The sequence below is a fragment of a genome, unplaced genomic scaffold, assembly GCF_019419815.1.
Source record: "Pyrus x bretschneideri cultivar Hongxiangsu unplaced genomic scaffold, Pyrus_bretschneideri_v1 Contig15, whole genome shotgun sequence".
NCBI lineage: Eukaryota > Viridiplantae > Streptophyta > Magnoliopsida > Rosales > Rosaceae > Pyrus > Pyrus x bretschneideri.
The window spans coordinates 2511574-2532079 of NW_025999446.1; the positions used below are offsets into that span (position 1 = coordinate 2511574).

The window sequence follows — 20506 nt, forward strand, 5'->3', positions numbered from 1 at the left end:
ACATTTCCTGCTGCCGGGCAGCCGGGATTCTGAATGCTGGTTCGAAAATTAAAATATATTTAAGGGCTAAAAGAACACGTCGCGATTTGTAATAAACATTAGCTTCCCTGGGGAAATACGCTCAACTAATTATTCATTCAGCATTCCCTTCTCATTTCGATTTGCCATTTTTTTTGTTCCTTCCACCGTAAAATTTTATAATATTATATACCCAAATTGACATGCTTTGAAAATGAGCATTCTCACGTACCAAAATCGTGAGGGCAAATCGGAAGATGTCTATAAATTCGTATGGCATTACTTAAATTCTCTCATCACAGCATTAGGCCAAGATGCCAAATTTGAATTCCCTCGTTTTTTTGTTTTGTCAAACAATAGTTTTTGTTAGATTAGATGTTAGATTAGTCACCGACGGTGTTGAACCAATGCCATCATGAAAGAGCTTAACACATTTCCAACACTGTGGTCAAAGTTCTAAAAGACGCTAGGCACTAGTCGGGTGGTGGGTTGAAGCCTAGCGCCTAGGCGAGGCCTAAGCGGACTAGGCGGATTAAGTAAATTTATTATATATTGTATAAATAAGTGTCTATTTATACTTAACAAAACACATAATTGTATTGGTATCAATAAATTGATAAATAAAATGACATATAGATTATAACGTATTATAACACGTTGATAATATGAGGAACAAACATATACTAAGTGTTCATTCAAGTATTTAACAAGTCTCTTACATTTTATTGAAAAATAAAATGTAAAATGAAAGTTATCGATCTTTTGTTTAAGTAAGAGTCGTGACCAATGTAGGTGCCTAGGTGGGTTTAGGCAGGTGTCTAGGCAGACTAGGCGGGCACCTAAACAAGTCTAGGAGTACTTTCTTAATTTTCAAATGTTTAGGAACTAATCGGGATGGTAGTTAGCCGTCTAGGCAACACATGATTGTGGTAAAGGGTCACTTGCAATTCCCTCATTATAGTGGATAAACAATGCAACACATGCAACATTCTCAGGAATACTTTTGCTCACCCCCTAAAGTGGCAGTAATACTCAAGCCCCATTAATTGTCGTTAGCTTATTTAATTTGGGGGGTGATATACCCACCCACCAACACTATTTCTCTACCCACTTTTTAATGATACTTTTAACGACAACTCTAACCTTTTGCAAAATGACTTATAAGGCAATCTTTAACTATTTTATTCTTTTGTTTTTGTATTAAATTCTGAAAATAGAAGGAACAAAAACATGAGCCCAACAAGTTGAAACCACTGCACACAGCACCAACCAAGTTGAATCCACCGTTTTCCTCATCTCTTATGTCAATTCCTTCCCATCCATTCGAAATCTTCATCAAACACCATAGACCCATTACAATTACCTTAAGAAACCTTACTCTTTTTCTTTTTCTCTCATACCCATTTATAGTTTCGACAATCCTTGTGGAACTGTGCTCAGTTCATCTAATTGACGTGGTTTTGATACCCCCTCTTCTACGATTAGTCCTCTACTTGAGTTGTAATTGCCGAGAGCGACTACGAGGTCAACCGAGGATGTTGATCATCCTCATAGTCTTGATTAAATTAGAGGCATAGTTGGTTGACGGTGAGAAGGGGGTTGCTTGCCGTTGAGTGGTTGGATGTGTGGTGGTGACTAATTTTCTTTGTAAGGGATAGTTTAGGAATATCAGTGGGTGAGAAAATAGTATTTTTCTTTTTTACCTTTTGAGTGGGGTGGGAAATAGGATTGTGGGGTGGTCTAATAGCTCTCTTTAATTTTAAGATTCGTATTTTATATCAACTAAACTATATTAATTTAATAGTAAATTAAATAGGGGTGAGCATTTTTTGAGATGAGCAAAAATGCACACATCTCTCTCATAGGCACTAATGACAAAGTCAGTTTAGCTGTATATTTAACAAGTTATAAAATCAGAATGTTATATAGGCCATGTGCACTAGCTGAGGCTTAGACCATTCCATGTGCCTCACAATTATTCGTTGTTAATTTCTTTGTTTATTTGTCATGGCAGAAAACCAAACACCATTAAAAAGGGAAGGCAAATGTTGTTTATTGTGTGGCTTAGTCGAACTTATTTTTTCTTTAATATAAAATATATAATTGCATCCAAATTAAAAAAAAGAAGGCAAAACCTCTGGCCCCTCTTGGCTGATTTTTGCAACTTACACAAATGCTTGTCAATCCTTGATACATACTAACTAGTTGAGGGAGTCCCCGGCCAGCCGGGTGCGATCCGATATTGCGCCACTCCTCCGACTGATCCTGCCGATGAGACGACCATCCGGTGGACCAAAGAGGTTTTACTCGAGATTGATCCAATCAAACACCGTTTGAGCTATGTGATCATTGACAACAATCTCGGGTTCAAGTCTTATGTTGCAGTAATGCAATTGGTCCCTGTCAACGGTGAAGATGGCAGCACGGGGTGCAAGATCAAGTGGTAGTTTGTTAGTGACCCAGTTGAGGGATGGAAATATGATGATCTTGGTGGATTCTTTTTTTTGTTTTTTTTTTTTCCTTTCTAAGAATGAGTCTCACATTGATGAGAGGAGGGACCTTACATGGGCTTATAAAGAGGTTGGGCTATTCTTCATATTGCCAATTGGTTTTATGGTGGAACATCAATTTTCTTCATGGTATTAGAGCAGGTTGTCCACATGTGAAGCCAAACGGCTACATGCGCTCCATGTCACCCTGTTGTGTTGTCCACGTGTTAGGCTTGAAATTTGCCACACGTGAGGGGGCGTGTTGAGAATAAGTGTAACATTGATGGGAGGAGGGATTGCATGAGCTTATAAGTGATTGAGCTACTCTCCATATTATCAATTAATTTTATAATGGAACCTCAACTTTCTTTATTTTTGACACTTCTACGAGATTGATAGCAAAAAATATGGAGAATGCTCTTCTATCCTCTTTTGGGTGAACATTGAATTGATTTTCATGCAAATTAGACATATCTTATTGTAGTACGTAATGATTCATTACCTTGTGTTTGAATTAATGTCTATGATCTAGGGAATGTTTACTTGTCATGAAATGGATAAACAACTTCCCATAGTATTTCATACTTGACTTTTTAGGTATGAGATGCTCAAATACATATATTTTTTACATTCCTTAATTGTTAGTAAACCAACCAATCGGAATCAAGTCCATTCACAAGTTTGATTTTTAATAAACATAAGAATAAAATGATACTCGTTCCTTGCAAATCCATTTCTCCAAAGAAACGAGCCCCTATATAGGCAAAGAATAAAAGGAGTACATGACGCAGCGCAAAGGAAAAAGGATTACAAATTTAAATCCTTCGAAGAACCGATAATCTAGAATCCATCAGTTTTTTAAGAGTAATCTCAAAAGATAATTTGATTAATTGATAAATTGATTGAAAGATGATTACAATGATGCAGCACAAAGGAAAAAGGATTAAAAATTTAAATCCTTGAAGAACCGGTAATTTGGAATCCACCAGTTTTTTTAGAGTAATCACAAAAGATAATTTGATTAATTGATAAATTATTTGAAAGATGATTACAAGAAAAGCAACCAATGGCTTAAAAACCGGATTACAACTCCCTAGGATAACTCAAAAGTCTTAAGAAATTAAGACCAAAGTAAATGTCATTAATCGGACTACAAACAAAAAGTTCACTTCCTTTTTTTTTTAAATTTTTTTATGCAGAATTTAAAATGCAGTTTTGGAAGCCTAAACAATCGGTTTTGGCCTTAAACACAATAGGATTCTACTCGTGACTCTCTTACCAGAATATTTCTTGTTGCCTTTTCTATCGACTTATCAATTGAATCCAACATTTTCCAACTTTAATTCTTTTTTTGTTTTTTTTTTTTTTTTTTTTTGATAATTTGAAACATTTTATTTCCTTCATATTTATTCGTCAAAATTAACTCTTATCTTGTCCTCTACATCAATACATCATGATGTTTGAACATATCTACCATGAATGTAACTTCACCATTCGACGAGGGAAAAGGTGAAAAAAATTAACGAGTTAAGTTAATTCACTAACCACGGTGCTGCTCATGTTTGATTGCTTGAACATAGCACGTGCTTGACTGCTTGTGGAAATTCAGATCGAGTAATATAATACTGGTATAGTTGTTTTCCGTTTTGGTTTCTTAATAATTACAGTTTTTATTTAGAAAACGAATACATTATTCAAGGTTAAATGAATAAGTACAAAGGATACGACACATTTATAATAAAAATCTTATCCAGAGATTTCAAGTTGATCAAAGAAAAAAAGAGTAGTATTGCGTCAAATCATTACACTTTATTGATATCCTCTAATAACAAATCTCGAAGCAAGTTTGATAACAAGTTGTTTCAAATATGATATTTTACCCTTGCAAAGCATCAAATTAAGGGCAAAAATGACATGGTTGTTTAAGTTCTTTAGTGACTCTTTCATTAAAAAAATGACAAAATAACAAGTTGTGAGGTAACTCAAACGACTAGCAAACTGAGCAATTAATACCATATGAACGAGATTAAAGTTTGAGTCAAACTAACCAAATATGTAAAAACCGATACAAGTAATGCTGATCAATGCAAAGAACCTGTACGTATGCACCAATAAGTTTGATTGGCAATTTGGCAGCAGATCTTATCTAACACGTCAGTTGAATCAATTCTTTTATGTAATTTCAAGAAATTATATGTAGGTTGTGTCATGAATCCGTCGTTACATGTATGCACTCGTATGTATAGTTCATTTTAAGTTTCACCTTGCCGAAAAATTACATAAACAACTAGAGTCTATTTGGATGAGGGTCTAATTAAGGAGGGATCTAGAAGACTCGTGATTAGATTAAGGGATTAAAACAGGGTTTTACTAATTAAGGAGGGATCAAAACCGGTGCGATGTGTCCATTTCATCCCATCATCAGAGTGTCCTCAACCCTTTTCCACCAAACCTACCCTCCCTATCTCTCTCTCTCAGATCAAATGGAGCAGCACTCAGATGCAAAGTGGGAAGCCAAGGTTTCTGCAACCCTAAAAGATGCTACAGTGGACCAGATATGGCCTCTCTTCAAAGACTTCTTTAATTTCCACAGGTGGTTTCCAACCCTAGCCACTTGCCATGGGATTCACGGAGCCAACGGAGAACCCGGCTGTATCCGATATTGCTCAGGGTTCTCAATCCCCTCCAAGAGTGGCGAGAAGTCCGTCAGCTGGTCCAAGGAACGATTAATAGCCGTTGATGATGCTGATCATAGTCTGAGCTACGAGATCGTGGAGAGCAACATTGGGTTCAATTCGTACGTCGCGACGTTCAGGATTGTTCCGCGTGGGGATATTGATGGTCGAGATGGGTGCGTGATCGAGTGGTCCATAACCGTTGATCCTGTGGAAGGGTGGGTTTTCGGCGATCTGGTGAGGAAGTATGAGGCTGGGTTGCAGAAAATGTCTAATAGAATAGAAGATGCAATTTGTATTTGAACATTACTTAAATTATCTCATCACAGCATTAGGCCTAAGATGCCAAATTTGAATTCCCTTGTTATTGTGGATAAACAATGCAACACTTGCATCATGCTCTGGAATACTTTTGCTCACCCCCTAAAATGACGGTATACTTAATTGTCATTAGCTTATTTAATTTTAAGATTCCTATTTTATATCAATTAAACTAATATATACTTATCTAATAGTAATTAATAGGAGGTGAGCATTTTTTGAGGTGAGCAAAAATGCACTCATCTCTCTCATAGGCACTAATTATGTAGTCCGTTTATATTTAACAAGTTATAAAATCAGAATGTTATATAGGCCATGTGCATTATCTGAGGCTTAGAGCATATTAAGTGAGTGACAACTAGTGTATATGTTTGCTAGTGGCATATTGTATTGATTTTATAGGGTCTTCTTCTTCAACCTATTAACTTATCGGTTTGAGCCCTCATTTAATTCTAGTCTAGTTTATAGTAGTGATATTGTTTGTAATTAAAAACTCTATATTTGTTTAACCGTAAAGAGCTGCTACTAACACTCTAAAAATGTCTACTTAATTTCACTCTAAATTTGTAAAATACAAGAAAAGTTTATATTATACGATGTATAAGATGATATTTTAGAGTGCCAGTAATAGTACTTTTAAAACAATTATAGAATTCTAACTTGAGCACCGACCAGGTCCAAATGGTGTTTTGGTAAATCCCACAAAATCTTGTTCTTTAGCCAAACAATTTCATTTGGACTAGCATGTATATGATGAAGAATCTTTTGTGGTTTTCAATGAAGAAAACCCCTATAAAGGCATACCACCATTCCATGTTCCTGACAATTATTTGTTGTTAATTTCTTTGTTAATTTCTTTGTAATGGGAGTAAACCAAATTAACACCATTATTAAAATGGGAAGGCAAAACCTCTGGCGAGCTCAAAGGCCAAGAACGGAACAAGTTTGGCCTCTCTTAATTGGCTGATTTTTGCAACTTACACAAATGGTTGTCAATCCTTGGCACATGATACCCCTAGTTGACGGAGTTCTCGGCCAGCCGGGTGTGTTTCGACATTGCGCCACTCCTCCGACTGATCCTGCCGATGAGAGAACCATCAAGTGGACCAAAGAGGTTTTACTTGAGATTGATCCGATCAAACACCATTTGAGCTAAGAGATCATTGAGAACAGTCTCGGGTTCAAGTCTTACGTTGCAGTAATGCAATTAGTCCCTGTCAACGGTGAAGATGGCAGCACGGGGTGCAGGATCGAGTGGTCGTTTGTTAGTGACCCAGTTGAGGGATGGAAATATGATGATCTTCGAGCTTTTTTTTTTTTTTTTTTTTTTTTTTTTTTTTTAACACTTCTATGGGATTGATGACAAAGAATATGGAGAATGCCCTTCTATCTTCTTTTGGGTGAACATTGAATTGGTTTTCATGCAAGTTAGACATATCTTATTGTACTACATAATGTTTCCATTACTTTTTGTTGAATTAGTGTCTACGATTTAGCGTATGTTTATGAGATGAAGTAAACAACTCTCCATGATAATCTCATACTTGACTATTCAAGTATAAGATACCCAAATACAATTTTTTTTTTTTTCATTCCTTATTGTTACTAAATCAACTGTTGAGGCTCAAAAGTGTCACATGCAAGTCAAATCAAGTCTCAAGGCCCAATTGTCATACAAGGCTCAAGCCAAGCCCAAAATACATGCCAAGATGTGGAATCGAGAAGGGGTTATATCAGTAATCATGCCATGCTACATTAATTAAGCCATGCATTTGTGTAAATCACACCACAATCATGCAAATCCATGCATATTTATCATGCAATACCTTATCACGCTAATCACTATTCATGCTAAAGTAAGCCTAAGTTACATGTCCGGGGCTTGTCAAGTGAATTGTGGTGTGGATGGTTATGGAAGTTTGTCGGACGTATGTGGAGTCAAGATTATGGAAGACTTTGGGTTGCTTGGGAGCCCAAAGATCCAAGCCCATAACCTTTGTAGTCTACATGGGCAAGTTTGAGAGAGAACCAGCCTAATTTCCTTCTTTTCTTAGTAAGGTAACCAACTTAGTTAGGAAGAAACCAAGACTTGACCCTAGAGTCACTTGAAAGCCCAATAAAAAGGCATGTAATGAAGGAAGAGGTTAAATTTCCTTTCCTAAGTCACGCTGAATATCAAAGCCTGAAAGCCAAAAGACACGTTATAGGAAGTAACGTCTGTGGAAGGCTGACCCAGGAAAGCCGCACCTCGAGAAGAATGTCCACTGTAGGTTTCACGAGATCAACAGAGCTTAACTGCCTTACACCAAAAGGGAAATGGCAGAAGAACAAGGGAGAAAGAGGAGGGAAGATCAACTCACAATTAGAGATTCCTTAGGAAATCTAGAGGGGAATCTTTCACCTACAAAAAGAGATATTAGAAGCCAATAAGAGGGATCCCAATAACTCAGCCAAAAAAGACAGAGGTTCACATGTTAGAGGGAGGAACACAGAACCATCTTCCCACAGCCTTACAGTTCTCCCCTAGACTTCTTTCAACCCTTTCAGTTAAGGAAAACCTCTTTAGAACACAAGAAGCCCGGATTACCCAACCCAAAACTCCACGCAACCATGCAAACTCTCTCTCTCTCTCTCTCTCTCTCTCTCTCTCATGCTAAATGGATGACCTTCTAGCTTCCACACCATACCTTACTTGAGCAAGCCATTATTTGCTTAATCATGCTAATCTTCGAGTCATTGATCTAACCGAGATATTTTATAAGACGAGCTAACTCTTTTGACATATTCTGGGACTTGGTACAAAATTAAACCAAGAGAAACAAGAGGACGTTCTCAAAACCCTAGTCCACCTTGACCTAAAAGTAACCCTAAAACCAATGAATCATAATCAAGTCCATTCAAATGTTTGATTTTTAATAAATATAAGAATAAAATCATACTTATTCCTTTCAATTCCATTTCTCCATATAAACATGCCCTTATATAGGCAAAGAATAAAAGGAGTACATTCAAGGATGGAGGTAGCTAAGGCCCATTGGAGGCAACTGCCCTCACTAATGTTTTATGTAGAGGGAAACAATCAAGATGGCTACAGAACTTGAATTTATCATATTTAAGTATTTTAACTGATGAGTTGAAATATTCAAATAAATATGTACTTGAATTTATCATATTTTAGTACTTTAACTGATTAGTTGAAATATTCAAATAATATGTATATATAATAAGCTATTATTGGGAAATAATGTCTGCATGTTGGCTTAAAGAAATTTAAGAAGAAAAGAAAAGCAATGAAATTATAAAAGAAATTCTACTATCATGGATTTCTTTTTTTTTTTTTTTTTTTCAAGTCTTGGGGTTAAGATAGACCCCGTCATACAAAGTTTTTAGCTCCGTCCTTGAGTACATCATCATCATCATGTTTGAACACATCTACCATGAATGTGACTTCACCATTCGACCAGGTAAAAAGTGAAAAAAATAATTAATTAGTTAAGTTAAATCACTAACCACGGTGCTGCTTATGTTTGATTGCTTGAACATAGCACGGGCTTGACTGCTTGAACATAGCACGTGCTTGACTGCTTGTAGAAATTTAGATCGAGTAATATAATACTGGTACAGTTGTTTTCTGTTTTGGTTTCTTAATAATTATAATTCTTATTTTGAAAACGAATACAATATTCAAGGTGAAACGGATAAGTGGAAAGGATATGACACATTTATATTGACAAATCTACATCCGGTCAAATAAAAAAAGAGTATTCCACATCAATCTATTACATGTTATCAGACAAATCTCCAGCCAAGTTTGATAACAAGTTATTTAAAATATGGTCTTTTACCCTTGCAAACAGGAAAGGGCAAAATCACATAGTTGTTAGTGATTCTTTCATTAAAAAAATGATAAAATCACAAGTTGTGAGGCCAACAGGATTCTCTCCGGATTCTCTTTATGACGTATGATGAACGGATACGATTCATGAATCCCTAAAATCCTCACAAAAAGAATCCGGTGAAGATTCGGATTCGTTGTGAGGTAACTGAAACGACTAACAAACTGAGCAATTATTACCACATGAACGAGATTAAAATTTGAGTCATATGAGCCAAATATGTCAAAACCGATGCAAGTAATGCTGATTCATGCAGAGACCCTGTAAGTCTGCACAAATAGGTTTGATTGGCAGCAGATCTTAGCCAACACATGTGAGTTGCATCACAGTTTATGTAATTTGTGATTATACATAAATAGTGTTATAGATCCGTCCCAATATATACACATATTTATAGTTCATTTTAAGTTTCACCTGCCGAAAAATTACAAAAACAACTAAGAGTCTATTTCGATGAGGGATTAAAAAGAGGACTTGGGATTGGAATAGCCTAAAAGGGGTTTTGGAAGTTCTAATATTCAAAGGAGTGTGAGAAGTAAAAATGGTGTGTGGATAGCATACCACATTTTTAAACACCTTGTTTGGGTTATATTAAGGAGGGATGTAGAAGACTAACATTATATAACCTCTAACATATATAACCACATTATTGCTAAAGGTGAATTTAAAACACATTATTGCTAACTTATTATGAGGTTTAGTCCACTCCCCCACCCATTTAATGTAGATAATATCGTTTGTTAAAAAAAAAAAAGTGTCCCTAGATACTAACCCATATATAAAACATAGGGGTTGATCTGTGACACCACCTCTTTAACACAAATTTTGACACGATTTCTAAATCATTAGGTTAAAACGTCTTAAAAGTTTCTATGCAATGAAACCTCCATCTGTTTTACCGAGAAAATCTTAAAAGTTTCCATGCAATTGTAACGCAGTCTAGCTATGCTTACATTTCTAGCCTCTAACGTGTTGATCATGTAGTTGCAAGTATATATATTCCACATTGACAAAGTAAACCGCTAACCTACAATTGATATTGATGCTGGGGAGGCCTCCACTTAATTGCAAAGGAAGGAATGGGAAAACTTGCAAAATAAAGAAAGTAAGAGAAGACTTACCACCCCATAAGCCTTACATTTTTTTAAGCAATGCACTTTAATATGTTCACCAATGATATAAAAAACTTTTCTTTATATTAAAAAAAGAAAAGTAAGAGAAGAGACTTAATTGACAATATCATGTGTTTACCAATGCACTTTAATATGTTTATATTTTTGATAGTTGCACAAACCTCCCCATAAGCCTATTATATACTTAATCAACATGGGTATAATAGGATAAGTACAATTGTCCAACAATAGGTAAAAGAAGAGAGTAAATTTAGTGACATTTTAGGAAATCATGGTTGGAAGTGCTGGTATTAGAGACTCAAACAATTCTTTTTAAAAAAAAAATTAAGGGGAAATAGATACATTTGATTTGCAGAAAGAGTAATGCTAGGGAGACTGAATTTGGAGACTAAATTAGCAAACTAAATGATGTCTCATTAATCAGAATAAGCACGTTTATCTACGCTTAAGTAATAAATCAATCATCAACTTCCATGTCCCTTAGTTTTCAAAATTTAGCCTCCCTAGCATTACCCTTTGCAGAAATGATCATGTTCAGTAACAACAACATATTGATCATATATTGACGACATAACGATGATATAACCACAATACAACAATAATATAATAACGACTGATCATTTTTGCAACGAAATAACAAATATGTTTATTGTAACTAATTGCCAAAATTTAATTAGCTTCAGAATTCAGATTAAGAGATTTTGAGAGAAGAAAAATTGTTTAGATTAAACTTTGTATAATAACATTGCTGGAAAATTACAATAAATAATCTCTGTGAATATATAAAGTACAACAAATACAATAAATAAGAAAGAAGTCACCAAAATGATAGAGATACGGCTTTGGTTGAGGGGTGGAGAATCACTGTCCTTAAAGCCGATGTTGCGCTCTCTCCCAAGTACCACGGTGCAAAAAGATCTATTGCGCGTCGACCTCCAAGATTCAACAACCAAAGGACTTTGCTAGATGTGCACTTGTAATAACAAAATTGAAGCAAAGTCAAAAGACTAGTACCCAACAAAAAGAAGAAAACAAGATTACAATGATTAACAAGTTAAAGAATGAAAGTTCGGCTCTGTGTCTTATTTTGTCTAATATAACTTTGTTTCTTTTACCGCTAATCTAATATTATTCTTTCTTACTTGTAAATGAAAAAATTGTAAACTCAAATTTTATAAATGGCGAGTTCGTGATTAATTTTATTTCCACTACACTTAAAATTGTATATAGATAGTTGTGTGTGTGTGTGTGTGTATATATATATATATATATTTTTTTTTTTTTTACCGAGTCAAATTTAATATTTTTTTTCGTACAGTGCAAGTCAACTTTCCATTTTTTGTTTTTTTTTTTTTGGCACATAAGTCAACTTCCATTTCACCTAACATGTAAATTTATTAGTTATGAGTGAAGCATCTTTTTGAACCTTATAAATACATCGTGTCACAAATAATGTTCCCTTATAACCAATCATTCATGTTTCCTAGCTATCTCTCTCATCATGCAAGAACCCGCAGAGTCCAGAAAATGGGAGCGCAAGACAACCGCTGTGCTCAAAGCCTCAGCAGCCGAAAAAGTTTGGCCTCTCTTGGCTGATTTCTGCAACTTACACAAAATCTTCCCCAAACTAGCCACATGTTACCAAGTCGAGGGAGTTTCCGGCCAACAGGGTCTGATCCGGTACTGTGAAACTCCTCCTACCAATCCCGCTGATGAGTCGACCGTCAAGTGGGTCAAGGAGAAGCTACTGATGATTGATCCAATCAAACGGTGCATAAGCTATGAGATCATTGAGAATAACATGGGGTTTCACTCTTACGTTGCTACCATGCAAGTAGTGCCTACGAACGACATTGATCAGGATGGTGCTTACGGGTGCAAGATCGATTGGTCTGTTGTTTGTGAACCGGTCGATGGATGGAGATCTGAAAATCTTCAGGAGTTTCTTGAGTCTAATCTTCAATTGGTTGCAAAAACAATGGAGCATGCTCTTCTATCTACTTAAATATATATATATATATATATATATTCATGTTTTTTTTTATCAGTCTTTTCATGTTTATGTAATATGTAATATGTCAAATAATTAAGGTTTTAAAAAACGCTCGCAGCTAGTCCAGCGGTGGACAGAGGCCTAACGCCTAAGCGGATTTATGTAAATTTATTATATATCTTGTAAATAAATGCCTATTTACACTTAAAAAAAAACTATACTTGTATGGATAATAAAAGAATGATAAAATGCAAAAATAGAAGTAGAAGAATACACAAATTACATCCATTCAACACGTTCAATATTTAAAAAACAGTAAGCATATAATCATAATGAGGAGTATTCTTGGATGATACACTAAATTCTTCTTGTTCATGATCCTTGCATTGGATTGGATGTCGACTAAACTATTTAACGTTGTTTTATCTAGTTTATTTCTTCTTTTTTTTGTATGTATCTCCTCAAAAGTTCTCCAATTCATTTCACAATTGGATGAACTTGTAGTCAATCCATCCTTTGCAAATTAGGTACACCATTTCCATAAGTATACCACCATGAAACTAAAAAATAAAAAAGCACACAACTAATAAAAAAAAATCAAATCCGCCTAGCTCTAGATCGATTTTTTAAAACGATTTGCCCTAAATCGCGACGGGTCTTCACTTAGGCCGATTTTTAGAACACTGAAAATAATGACTTCATATAGAATAAATAGTTATGATGTTTCTGAAACTAGCCGTCATCAAATTAGTAGTGTAATAGTTTAAATATCCTAACCCCATTTGAACTATTACAAAACATTTTGTGATAAAACCCCACACATGAAGGATTGTGCATGTGGTAATTATCAAGTTGGAGATAATATCGGAGTTGATGAAAGTGGGCCTTCGACCCGTCTCTCTGATAATTCTACAGACTTCACCATTCTACAACCATATTCTTTGATATCGTTGCATTATTTTCCTATCAAATATTATTGTTGACTCAGTTTTTCTATATGCTGGTCAATCAAAACACCCATATGTATTGTATAATTGGAAATGCTTTTAAAATAATTATAAGAGTTTCTTCAAATTGTAAAAGTGCTTCTGATGCTTTTTGAGAAAGCACTTACATTTTTATTAAAAGTTTTAATGTGCTTTTAATGAAAACACTTTAAAAAAACACTTATGAACAAAAGTGTTTTTTAAAGAAGCCCGAATTCCTTACACATTTTAGTTAGAAATATTTACTCAAACAACACACATAGGGTGTAATCTAGTTACAAAGAAACTTACACTTTTTAAAATTACATGCACCACTCTAACAGTGTGAAAAAAAAAAAAAAGAAACAGTTTGATATGTTTTAAATTTGGATAACATGGTTGATATTTTCAGAGTATGAGGTATATTAAAAACACATTTATTTATTTTCATTCTTATACAACTTCAAAAATAATTAATTATATATTTTTAGTTATCAGGTGATTAATTAAGAGTATTTTGTTATGAATAATTATTCAGAATTTTTTTACTGTTAAATGTGAACTACCTGCCCACGCGCCACCGATCAAGTACCAAATATACCTGATAGAAATACAAAATATGAGGTGGTTTTGGTAACCCAATATCAATTTCAATTTGTTCACGTGCCACCAACAGAAATTACAAAATACAAATTTGTTCTTGAGCCAAACGAATTTCATTTACCCTAGCGAACACATGAGGAAGAATCTTTGATGGTCGAGTGAGAAAATCCTTATAACTAAATGTTGCATAAGCCATGTTTCTCATAAGTAACTGGTACATGTTGTCCTTTAAGATTGCATGGTTAGAACACTAATGCATGTGATAATAAATATTACTATATTGAAACGCTAACCTAGTGAAGCTCCAGCAGCTATGGTATTTGTTGAGCCGAGAAAAAGAAACACCAAGTCTTCTACAAACTCCTAGTCAAGATTGGGTTCAGTTGAGTCCTGAATTTGATGAAATTTTACAAGATTAGAATAAATAATTATAAGATTGGTGAATGGTTCTTTTTAAATGGACTATAATATCTCTCAACGAATGTCAACCTTGTCAAGGATCCCATTGCCAACTTAAGTCTTGCTCAGGAATACCTACTTTGGCACCAACGCCTTGCCATCCCTCAGAACCAGTGTCCACTTTGTTTCCAAACTTTTGTAAAAACTCATATGAATGTGAGAATTGTTAATTGTCAAAAACCACCGAACTTCTTTTTGTATCGTCTAATTAAGTCTAGAACCAGTAAGTTATTTAAGGTTGTTCACTTATATATATGGGTCACTCTCGTGTGTAATCATTTGATGGATACAAGTATTATGTCACATTTGTGGATGACTATTATAAAGTCACTTGGTTGTATCTCTTGAAATTTAAGAGTGAATTGTTTGATGTTTTCAAGGATTGTTACCAATCAATTTTCATCTAAAATAACACTAAGGTCACACAATGGCACTAAGTACACAACCAATAACATGTCCAACTATTTGAGCACTCATGACATTTTGCACCTAAACTAGTTGTGTTGGTACGCCACAACAAAATGGTGTAGCCAAGAGAAAAAAAAAAATAAGGACTCGCTGGAGAAAACAAGGTCCCTAATGTTCGAAATGAATGTACCCCAGAGGTTCTGGTGCTAAGCACTTATCACTACTACCTGTAGGTTGCCTACTCGTGTGTTAAATGTCAAATCACCTTACGAAAGGGAGAACCATGGACTTGTCTCATCTCAGGATCTTTGGATGCACTTTCTATGCACACATTTAAGCTGCTCATCGTGATAGATTGGAACCTAAGGCTGTCAAATATGGATATTCTAGTCCTTAAAAAGGTACAAATGTTACAACCCACACACTGGGAAACTGGCAGTGTCTAGAGATGTACGATTTGATGAGCTCTCTCCCTACTTTCACAAGGATTCTGAGAATGATCATAAGGAGGAGGATGCGATCCTCAAAATTCCTCCATTGAGCATCACTTCATTGAAAAACCACATCACTAATAAAGCAGATGAAACATTGTAGAAGAACCTCAATACAGAAGCGACACAGAGAAAATTACAGGGGAGCAATAGTCTAAGAGAAAATCAAATAAATGTCGGGAAGATCTTCGAACCAAGATCAATATGATTTGAGTATAGGGCAAGGCAATGGGCAACACCAGTAGCTAGGAGCAAATATGGGTGATATTTGCTCTAGTGATTGAGTCGAGGAAAGGCGGTACATTAATACTATCTGGTTTTGGATACAAATACCATAACAAATATCTTCAGTTCGATACAATTACCGTACCATCACCGCTTGGTATAAAAAAAAAATGGCACAAAATCGATATGGTATAGTGTAGTAATGGTATGATATTGTAGAATGACAAATAATTCCACCCCCTAAACTTACCTACAGTGCTTCAGAGGTCGATGTAGCATCCCAAACTCCTAACCCAACTCCATCTAATATTAATTCTTCCATTACGTCGCATGATTAATTCAGAACACAATCACTTTAGCATCTCTATTTTAATGTCAAAATTTTTCCTTAAATTAATTGTGTTGCCATATATGATAGTTGATGAATCTTTCGTGAGTAGTCAACAAATTAACAAGTAAGACAAAATTAGCTCTCCAGTTGCCATGAGGATCCTCTTCGAATTCTCTTTGTCAGTTTTTATCAAATATTATTCATATTTAATTTTAGATACAAGTATTTAAAATAATTTCTGATTGTATTTATACGATAAATAAATACGATTTAAGGATTCTAAGATCCTTACAAAAAGGACCCCAAGACCAAGAGGATCCTCGTTCCTCCAGTTGGCCACCAATTAAGCATCCACCAAGTAAAATAATTGACGAGGAAACGAAGAATCTTGCGTGACTCACCTTTCCACTCAAACAGCAGTCAGCACACACAAATATATGGACTAAATAAAACGCACAAATTTTCACTCTCCTTTTCTAATCTCTCTCTCTCTCTCTCTCTCTCTCTTTCTATTTCTCATGGAGGAAGAAGACGATCAGAAGCAGTCCAAATGGCAAGGCAAAACCTCCGCCGAGCTGAAACTCACGGTAGCGGAGCAAGCCTGGACGGCCCTGGCCGATTTCTGCAACTTACACAAGTGGTTCCCAATGCTTGCCACGTGCCTCCAAGTGGAGGGCGTCCCTGGCCAGCCGGGTGTGATCCGGTACTGCGCGAGTGCGGCCTGTTGATAATGATGAGTCCAGCATCAAGTGGACTAAAGAGAAGTTGTTGACCATTGATCCGATCCAACGGTGCTTGAGCTACGAGATCACGGAGAGCAATCTCGGGTTTAAGTCGTACGTTGCAACAATGCAAGTAGTTGCGATGGACGGCGGAGATGGGTGCAAGATTGAGTGGTCGGTTGTTTGCGATCCGATCGAAGGGTGGGGGTTGGATGATTTTCTTTCGAATCTTGATTCTTCTCTTCAACTGATAGGAAAGACGATCATGGAGCATGCTCCTCCATCTACTACTAATTGATATTTTTGTGTGCTTATGGTATTAGCATGTTTATGTATTTGTAATGAATTTCTCTTCGCGTTTAGCCGTGCACCCGACTTCTTAAGTTCCATCTTTCTCTTCGTTCAGTAATAAATACCCTCGTGTGAGAATTACCCACAAATTATCTTTGCTTTTTTGGGGCTTATGATTAAAAGCCCTATGAAAAATCAGTGGTTTTATGTCAAAAGGAAGGAGTTTCTAGCTAATTTGTTTGGAGCATTCACCACAAATTTTGTGTGGACTGATTTCCAAATATCATCCGGAAAAATAAAAGGTTTACATTATGCGATGTGATGCGAAAACTTTGCTTAACGCTAACATTATAAATTGACCCAATAAGAATCACATACACATCATGGTGGTTTTGGAGAGATTTTTCAGAGCGAACAAAACACGGCGTATCATTATATAAATGATAAAATATATATGTTAAAAAGTTAATAACTTAAAAAATAAAATTTCCAACCATTTGTACAAAAATACGTTGTGTATCCATGTTCCGATCACATTAAAAAAATTCACGTGGTTTTGGTTTTGTGGCATCAATCATTATCGTTTTAAGTTATGCTAGCATGGTCACCAAATACACGACGACCCATCCTGACTCGTGAGTATGAACGATTAATACTAGCACCATTCCTATTGCCTCTCAAAACAAAAATACGTACATGACAAAAGTGAAGCGATTGGTTAAGTCAATATGTGGTTGAACATTGATCCATAAGATATGAACATATTCTTTATACACATTTAGAAATCAATCTTGCTATGTAGCTAGGAAGTTGGCTACATTGGACCACCGAAAACACCTCACCCTTCCACAGAATGTGAGTTTTTCTGATGCTCTCCGGTCTCCATCCCCAAGTTCATAACCGCGGCAGGACCAAACGAAACACGACACCAGCGTTGAAGAATGATCACAAGAAACCCGCTTAAATGTAAATAACTTTGAACTGCTAAAATTATATAGTAGGATATATGGCCTAACTGCTTCAAAAACGATGATTCCCTACGCATGTAAATTTCCGATGCTTTTCTTTTTTTTTCGGAATAGGGGTAGGCGAATTGAATTACAGGCCGTTAACATCTTCGACTGCCAGCACTCAATCTCTTATCCATCCAGTCAATTATATCCTGTGCAATCTCTACACGCTCCGGCTCAAACAGAAGGTCATGCAAGAAACCGTCATAGAGCTTTATATCTTTGAACTCGGATGCTGCCTCATTGTAGAGGTCCTGGGAGGCTAGCGGATCGGTGACTCTATCAGCAGTACCATGAAGAACAAAGAAGGGGATATTCACAAACTTAAAGTTCCGTGTCAATTGAGTGGAGATCCGCAATATCTCATAGCCTGTTCGGACCCTGATTGGACCTGTATAGACCAGGGGATCAGAGTACTTGGCCAACAATTGTGCTGGATCCCGCGACACTGGAATTCCCCTCTTGTTTGCACCTTTAAACTGGAACTTGGGAGCGACCAGAGAAACAATTGGAGCCACAGCCTAAATTCGGACATCAGAGAGAGGTTTGTAAGATGTAAGCAACCATGTGACGATCATGTGTTCAACACAGTTTCAAGCTTAGGGAAGAAAAAATCGCCTAAAAGCACATAAACATAGTTTGGGATGCAGTAAAGAACATACCCCAACAATTGGATGCGCTGGCTTAACACGCAAAGCTGGTGATGTCAGTACAATACCCTCTAGCATTCCTTCAATTTGAGGGGTGGCAGCCGCCTACACAAACGTTAAGCAATATTAATGATAAACTTAAAACTCAACGAGTTGGACGGTCAGTAGATTTTTGGATGGCATACCTTCAAAACAACAGCTCCTCCTGTTGAGTGACCAAAGAGGAAGCATGGTACTCCAGGGTTCTCTAACCTAATCTTCTCCAAGAAAGCACCCTATTGAAAGAGTAGGATCAAAACGGTCAAACTTCAGGAGGATTTAAAGTAAAGCCACTTGGAACCAAAAATACAGTACATAATATTATGAAGAAGAGAAACTAAGCTCCCATCTATGTAGTCGAAAATGCTATGTTTATACAGAAAAATCCTAAATATTTGAGATGAGGGGATATCCAATTATCAATGCTGAGTTGAATGGAACTTCATGATTTATAATCAATTGGAGAAAATGCTGCTGAACTTACAGTATCAGCAACAACATAGTCAAGTGAAGGAACGTATCCATGCAATCCATCGCTGCCGCCATGACCTACCACAAAGGGAACAATAGATTAACATAAACGCAAATCCAACAACTTAAGAAATCATCCGAATTAAGTAGTCATGTCCACATTTCCATTCAACAAACTCCTAGCATAATGCAAATGAGGTATTCCCACAAGTCCTCACAAGGTCCAGACATAAATAATGCAAAAGAGCTCAAATTTCAGTATCATAAGACTCCATTATCCTCTCTTCCTCTCTTAGGCATAAACCACGCGTGGACCTTAAAACGTAGTGATGTTTGGTTTGAACTATAAAAGCAAAAGCGCCAAAACGAGTACAAATCTTAAGAATTTAGCTACCTATCCAGTCCATTGCATACACCCCAAAGTTGCATGAGGTTAGTTGCCTTGCAAAATCAGCATATCTTCCACTGCAAACAAATATAAAGCACCAAATTTCTATTAAACCAACATAACTTCAAGAAAAACCCCATCAAATTACAAAAGAAAATGCTCCTGAAATTTTACCTGTGCTCATTAAGCCCATGTATGATGATCAAAATACCCCTGAAATTTCAGAAAATTAAAAATAATAAATACTAATGACAATCAGAACTTGCGAAGATTATACAGAACAGAAGCAACGGCAAGAAACCCAAAACTGAAATTACTTGCTAATTTTTCGGTTAAATTACTGCACAATACAGAACAATATTAAAATTTAACAACACGTGAAATACAGAAAATTATAAAATTAAATTAAAAAAAAAAAAACCAATGAAATTACACAGAAATTCAGACGATGAAGAATTTACCTTGGAATACCAGAGACCGGGAACCATGAGCGGCAGAAGAGGGCGTTGTTGCGACCACCAAAGAACAAGAACGTGGCAGAGCGGTACCAGCAGTGGGCGTCGCCGGTTTGATACCCCTCAGCCAATGCTCTGCGCCTGAAGGTGTCCTCCTCCTCTCTCCTGAAAGCCGACTTTCGCTTCTTCGACGACGGCGCATCGAGCAGTGACTCCGAGATTCCGCTGCGGCGACGGCGGGGTAGGAGGCAGAGGAGGAAGGAGAGGAAGAAGGTGTGGATGAGGAGGAGGAAGCCTCTTAGGGTTTTGAGGATCGGGATTATGCGGTTGCTGGCTCCGGAGGTCAGCTGCTCCATCTCCGCCGTCGACATGGCCAAGGAATCGACGGTGAAGATCGAGAGAGGGAGGAGAGGGGAATTAGATTCTCCGGGAATACGATTCGGGAGAAGAAACGCAGAAGGTGGAAAAAAAGG

At 36.4% G+C, this 20506-nt stretch overlaps 4 protein-coding genes across 4 annotated transcripts; 3 read left to right on the forward strand and 1 right to left on the reverse strand.

Annotated features, from left to right (window-relative positions):
• The first annotated feature begins 4750 nt into the window (after positions 1-4750).
• Positions 4751-5591, forward strand: LOC125475423 (lachrymatory-factor synthase-like). Its single transcript, XM_048580153.1, has one exon. The coding sequence runs from the start codon at positions 4907-4909 to the stop codon at positions 5483-5485; it is 579 nt and encodes a 192-aa protein (XP_048436110.1). The 5' UTR covers positions 4751-4906; the 3' UTR covers positions 5486-5591.
• Positions 5592-11675: 6084 nt separating this feature from the next.
• LOC125475459 (lachrymatory-factor synthase-like) lies at positions 11676-12537 on the forward strand. Its single transcript, XM_048580192.1, has one exon. It carries the CDS (start codon positions 12034-12036, stop codon positions 12535-12537), a length of 504 nt encoding a protein of 167 aa, XP_048436149.1. The 5' UTR covers positions 11676-12033.
• Positions 12538-16457: 3920 nt separating this feature from the next.
• LOC125475510 (lachrymatory-factor synthase-like) lies at positions 16458-17091 on the forward strand. Its single transcript, XM_048580307.1, is given in 2 exon segments — positions 16458-16726; positions 16728-17091. Coding segments are annotated over 2 exon segments (501 nt in total). The 5' UTR covers positions 16458-16525; the 3' UTR covers positions 17028-17091.
• Positions 17092-17738: 647 nt separating this feature from the next.
• LOC103957079 (monoglyceride lipase) lies at positions 17739-20455 on the reverse strand. The gene is made up of 7 exons (XM_009369163.3): positions 20040-20455; positions 19753-19791; positions 19585-19655; positions 19204-19268; positions 18866-18955; positions 18693-18785; positions 17739-18551 (listed from the first exon to the last, which is right to left on the reverse strand). Exons 1-7 carry the CDS (start codon positions 20402-20404, stop codon positions 18129-18131), a joined length of 1146 nt encoding a protein of 381 aa, XP_009367438.2. The 5' UTR covers positions 20405-20455; the 3' UTR covers positions 17739-18128.
• Positions 20456-20506: the final 51 nt, after the last annotated feature.